The sequence below is a fragment of the Oncorhynchus mykiss genome, chromosome 5 (assembly GCF_057628025.1).
Source record: "Oncorhynchus mykiss isolate SJ-2025 chromosome 5, ASM5762802v1, whole genome shotgun sequence".
In the NCBI taxonomy this organism is placed as follows: domain Eukaryota; kingdom Metazoa; phylum Chordata; class Actinopteri; order Salmoniformes; family Salmonidae; genus Oncorhynchus; species Oncorhynchus mykiss.
The window spans coordinates 22,780,001-22,785,210 of record NC_143026.1 but is presented as its reverse complement, the minus strand read 5'-3'; the positions used below and the strand labels follow the sequence as shown (position 1 = coordinate 22,785,210).

The 5,210-nt window shown below is 43.9% G+C and overlaps 1 protein-coding gene across 1 annotated transcript in view; it reads left to right on the top strand.

The window, feature by feature from the left end:
- The first annotated feature begins 3,258 nt into the window (after positions 1-3,258).
- LOC110522825 (GDNF family receptor alpha-2-like) overlaps positions 3,259-5,210 on the top strand; it is a 79,573-nt gene continuing 77,621 nt past the window's right edge. The window contains exon 1 of the mRNA XM_036977061.2: positions 3,259-4,222. Within this exon, the coding sequence (XP_036832956.1) occupies positions 4,183-4,222 (40 nt within the window). The 5' untranslated portion in view covers positions 3,259-4,182. The remainder of the gene's footprint in view (positions 4,223-5,210) is intronic.

Here is a 5,210-nt window from a genome sequence, read left to right as displayed (position 1 = left end):
ATATATATTACATATTTTAATAGGCTACATAAGCCTATAGCCTACCATTTGTATTTTATATTTATACCATTGCTTATTTGATCTGGTGAATAACATAGGCCTATGGCTTTACACCAAATTCTTGTTTAAAAAACATTAATCTGTGCTTCAGAAGTTAAAAGTTGTGCACCTTGACTGTTGACCAATGACTGGTCATTAGCAAAGGCGGGAGGGAGCATATGATCAGTGATCAGAAAGCGCCTGGAAAATCAGAGTAGCCTACCTACAAATAGCCACGGGAAGTAGGGGTGCAGCACCCCTTGAAAAGTTTTAATACATCATTTTACAATGTGATAATAATTGAACATGACATGTTTTCATAAAAGTAGTGCACTGGGCCTTTACTAGTCCTGTCTATAGCCGTCTCTAGGGCGGCAAGTATTTCTTTTTTGAACCATTTTCTTTTTTCACAAAGTCGTGCACTGGGCCTTTGAATGTCCCCCATTAGCCGATTGATATAGCCGTCTGTAGCGCTGGCAATCATTTATTTATTTTGAAAATTAAAAATGTTCACCAAAGTAGTGCACTAGGTCTTTACAAGTCCTGTATTAGCAGTCCGATATATCCTTCAGTAGCACAGGCAAAAACAATTCCTGAGCTAGCGAACAGATTACTGATTTGATTACAGCTATAGGATTGGGTGCAGCACAAACCTCAAATTGTAGGGAGAGAGGAGAGCCATAAATTAATATGCAACAATTATTACATAATCAAAATGTGTTGTAGACGAAACAATGAAAAAGGCTCTCTGGTAGCCTCACTAAATAGACAAACTGAGAAATCGGGGGAGAAGGGCCTTGGCCAGGTAGGTGACCAAGAACCTGGTGGTCACTCTGACAAAGCTCCAGATTTCTTCTGTGGAGATGGGAGAACCTTCCAGAAGGACAACCATCTCTGCAGCCCTCCAACAATCAGGCCTTTATGGTACAGTGGCCAGAGTTTGCCAAAAGGCACCTAAAGGACTCTCAGACCATGACAAACAAGATTCTCTGGTCTAATGATACCAAGATTGAATATCACGTTTGGAGGAAACCTGGCACTATGCCTACAGTGAATCATGGTGGTGGCAGCATCATGCTGTGGGGATGTTTTTCAACGGCAGGGACTTGAAGACTAGTCAGGATAGAGGGAAAGATGAACAGAGAAAAGTACAGAGAGATACTTGATGAAAACCTGCTCCAGAGCGCTCAGGACCTCAGACAAGGGAGAAGGTTCACATTCCAACAGGACAATGACCCTATGAACACAGCCAAGACAATGCCAGAGTTGCTTTGGGAGAAATTTCTGAATATCCATGAGTAGCCCAGCCATAGCCCGAACTTGAACCATATCTAACATCCCTGGAGAGACCTGAAAATAGCTGTGCAGCAACGATCCCCATCCAACCTGACAGAGCTAGAGAGGATCTGCAGAGAAGAATGGGAGAAACTCCCCAAATACAGGTGTGCCAAACTTGTAGCGTCATACCCAAGAAGACTCAGGGCTGTAATCGCTGACAAATGCTTGAACAAAGTACTGAGTAAAGGGTCTGAATACTTCTGTAAATGTGATGTTTCAGTTTATTTTATACATTGCAGAAAATTTTAAAACCCTGTTTTTGCTTTGTCATTATGGGGTATTGTGAGTAGATTGATGAGAGGAAAAAAACAATTTAATCCATTTTAGAATAAAGCTGTAACATAACAAAATGTGGAAAAAGTCAAGGGGTCTGAATACTTTCAGAATGCACTGATACACATGCTGTGTTGATCTAAGTACTATAGCAGTCAGTATAGGCACTGGACGTATTGATAGTCCTATACAGATGTAGTATCTTAATTTGACCACCCTGTTGCTGGAGAACTTTCCTGCAATACTGGACATTTTAAACTTGTAGTGTATTTGAGGTTAAAAAATGCTTTTGAAGTTTACAATTTCCACTAAGAAATTTCAGACTTGATTTTCCCAAATGTATCAACCCCTACAAAAATGTCCATTAATTATAATCCACATAATAATTCAAAGGTCTTGTTGCTGAAAGATTATTTTCCTGCTGTAGCAAACTGTCTCAAATTAAGATCCTATCTGTAGCATCCTCTGCTGAACAGAGAGAAAATACCTTGAAGATTAGAACACACTGAGAAGGAAACAACTATCTTTCTGCTCTTATAAGGGTACTGGCATAGAGAGAGAGAGAGAGTTGTATTACCCAATGTGTAAAACAATCTCCTCTCATCTCCTCCAGAAGGTTGCTTGTTCAAATCCTGGATCGGCACATACATTGTGTGTGATTAATCAGTAAGATAGTTTCAGATCCTAGGTACCATCTCCTTCCCTTGTACCCTTAAGCTCAAACAGCCCCAGGGCATCTAACATGCCCATTTAACATCACTCCATCATTATCACTGATGTATCCTTTAACTTCAGCTCATTAATCAGCCTTAATTATTCATTAGACTTAATTGTCTTTCTGCCCGCTTGGGTAATTAAATTAAAGGTCCGGCTCATTGGGACTGACCCCACTGTCTTCCACTGGGAAGGGAGGAGGGAGAGAGGGGTGGGGGAGAGAGGAGGAGAGGGATGAGGGGAGAAATGAAGAGGGGAGAGGGAGAAAGAGATTGACAGAGGAGAGGAAGAGATAATGAGAAAGATAAAGACAGAGGAGAGGGAGAGATAATAAGAAAGAGAGATGAGAGGGAGAGATAATGAGAAAGAGAAAGACAGAGATGGAGAGATAATGAGAAAGAGAAAGGCAGAGGAGAGGGAGAGATAATGAGAAAGAGAAAGACAGAGGAGAGGGAGAGATAATAAGAAAGAGAAATAGAGTGATATGATGTTAGTGAGGAAAGAGAGTGATGAGAAGAGAGAGAGTAATATTGGTAATGATTTAACTCATAAGGGGAGGCAGTGTTCTAGATATCTCTAACTTAAACCAGCAGAATTTTGTGGGGATTTTTGTATTATGTGTGTGTGTTTGTGTTTGTGTTTGTTTGTTTGTGTGTATTAGCCTCACTCGCTTTGATGAGTGCCCTACACCCCAGGTCATGCACGGTCTCGGTTCTCTATATAAACCAGTGTGTGTATGTCTGTTTGTGTGTGTGTATAGGCCTGAGAGTGTTTGGGTGAGTGTGTGTTGTGTAAAACACGCTTACTCTCATATCGTTCGCGGTGACTTGCACAGCCCCGAGGGCCGAAATGCAACATCAGTTAGAGAGAAAGAGAAAGAGAAAGAGAGAGCGAGAGCGAAAGAAAGAAGTAGTTTTCCCATGATAGAACACGAACTGCTTTTCTCCCGCTGTAACTGAAAGGCGGGCGGACAGGGTCTAGGCTCTGGGAGTGAATTAGAACTCTCCGCTATATCTATTACTGGGTAACTGTCTCCCCAGGTTGGAGGGTGTACCACCATCACATACACACTCCCGGTCTCGGAAGTTTAATTGATTTAAGGACATCTGTATTAAACAGCCATCAGCTGCCTCCACGAGTCCGGAAGAACCACCTAGTTAGAAATAGCATACTACTTGCTGTCTGACGTCCTCTCTGCCCCTGTCGCTCCATCTCTCTTTTTCTTTCTCTTTCTAGCTCACACACGCGCGCGCACCTTCCTCTATCACACACTAACACTGGGAAGTTTGATTGCGTTGGCTCGTGGTCAAGAAGACAGCGTTTTTAACGGAATCAGCCAGTCGATGTCAGAGAGACCATCCCTCTCCTGGCCCGGAACAGGGCACCCTCGAACCGTTTAACGGATACCGGGACAGCCAACGAGCAGGTTCTTGGCTCCGCAGCGGGTCCTGTTTCGCATGGACAGCTGTTATTAGCGGGGAACTTTCTTTCCAACTCTTGCTCCTTTCAGAGAGGATGTTAACGTTATCAGTACATTTCACATGAAAACACCCCGTCAGAGTGTGTGTGTGAGTGCGTCTGTGCGTGCCTGTGTAACCTACTATATGTGTGTGTGGTTTCAAATGAAGACCTGAGTTCGTGTGTGTGTTTCTGGGTTCGTGTGGCGCGGCTCTGGTTTTTGGATTATTAACCGGCGAGGAGCAGTGTTGGAGATGTGTCTCTGTTTTACCGATTTACCTATTTATTTAGCCGTTAACGGCTGAACCGGACAGCTCGCATTCGACTCGTGACTTCAGGATTACTGCTCTGGAACCTGCCATGATTCTGCTGAACCTTCTCAGCGTGCTGGTTCTGCTGGGTGAGTACACACACACACACACACACACACGCACACACACACACACACACACACACACGCACACACACACACACACACACACACACACACACACACACACACACACACACACACAGGTAAGATGGCATCCACTCCACGAACACAAATTCAGTTAGGGATATAACTGTAAGCAGTCATGCCTCCACCTGGTGCCTTGCTGCTGCTGGTTAAGGTTTTAAGAACGTATAACCTAATCATTTACAATTATATGACCTCACGTAGGCATAGTAAGCATCTGAAAGTGATTTAGGGTTTTGCGTAGCACAATAGTTCTTTGGAGTGTGATGACGTACACGCTCTCCCTTCTGGTAGGATCTGACGGTCAAAGGGACAGAGCATGGGGCATGTTCCCTACGCCTCAGCTGCTTGCTCAAGTGTGTGCGTGTGTGGGTGTATGTGTGCTCCTGCATGTATGAATCTGGTTGCAGCTGTGCCTGAGGACTCGGCTCGCGCGGCAGAGCTGTCCTTGGTGCTGAAATCTGTTCACGGTAGTGGCGAGAGACTATGGTCTGTCACTTTTCAGCCCTCAGCGTGCTGCCTGTTCGTTTGTCCAGTCGTTGCACCATGTGATCCTATGAGTGTTTTATAGATTAATCTGGAACACATTACTAACAAATCCAGAAGTTTATGATGTTTTCCTATATTTACATGATAGGCATTTTCACCAGTTGTTGTTAAAGCTTTATGTTTTAGGTGATTTAAAATGGGGTAAGAGAGAAGAGGAGAGAGGGAGAGGAGGAAGAGTGAGAGGAGAAAGAGACTGGAAGAGGTGAAAGAGAGAGAGAGAGGGAGAGAGAGAGAAGGGGGAGGAGAGAAGAGGAGGAGAGGATAGTGCTAGGAGAGAGTGAGAGGAGTGGAAAGGAAGGGATGGATAGAAGAGGAGAAAGTAGGGTAGAGGAGAGAAGGATGGAGAAGATGAGTATGGACAAGAGGAGATCAAGGGAGATGA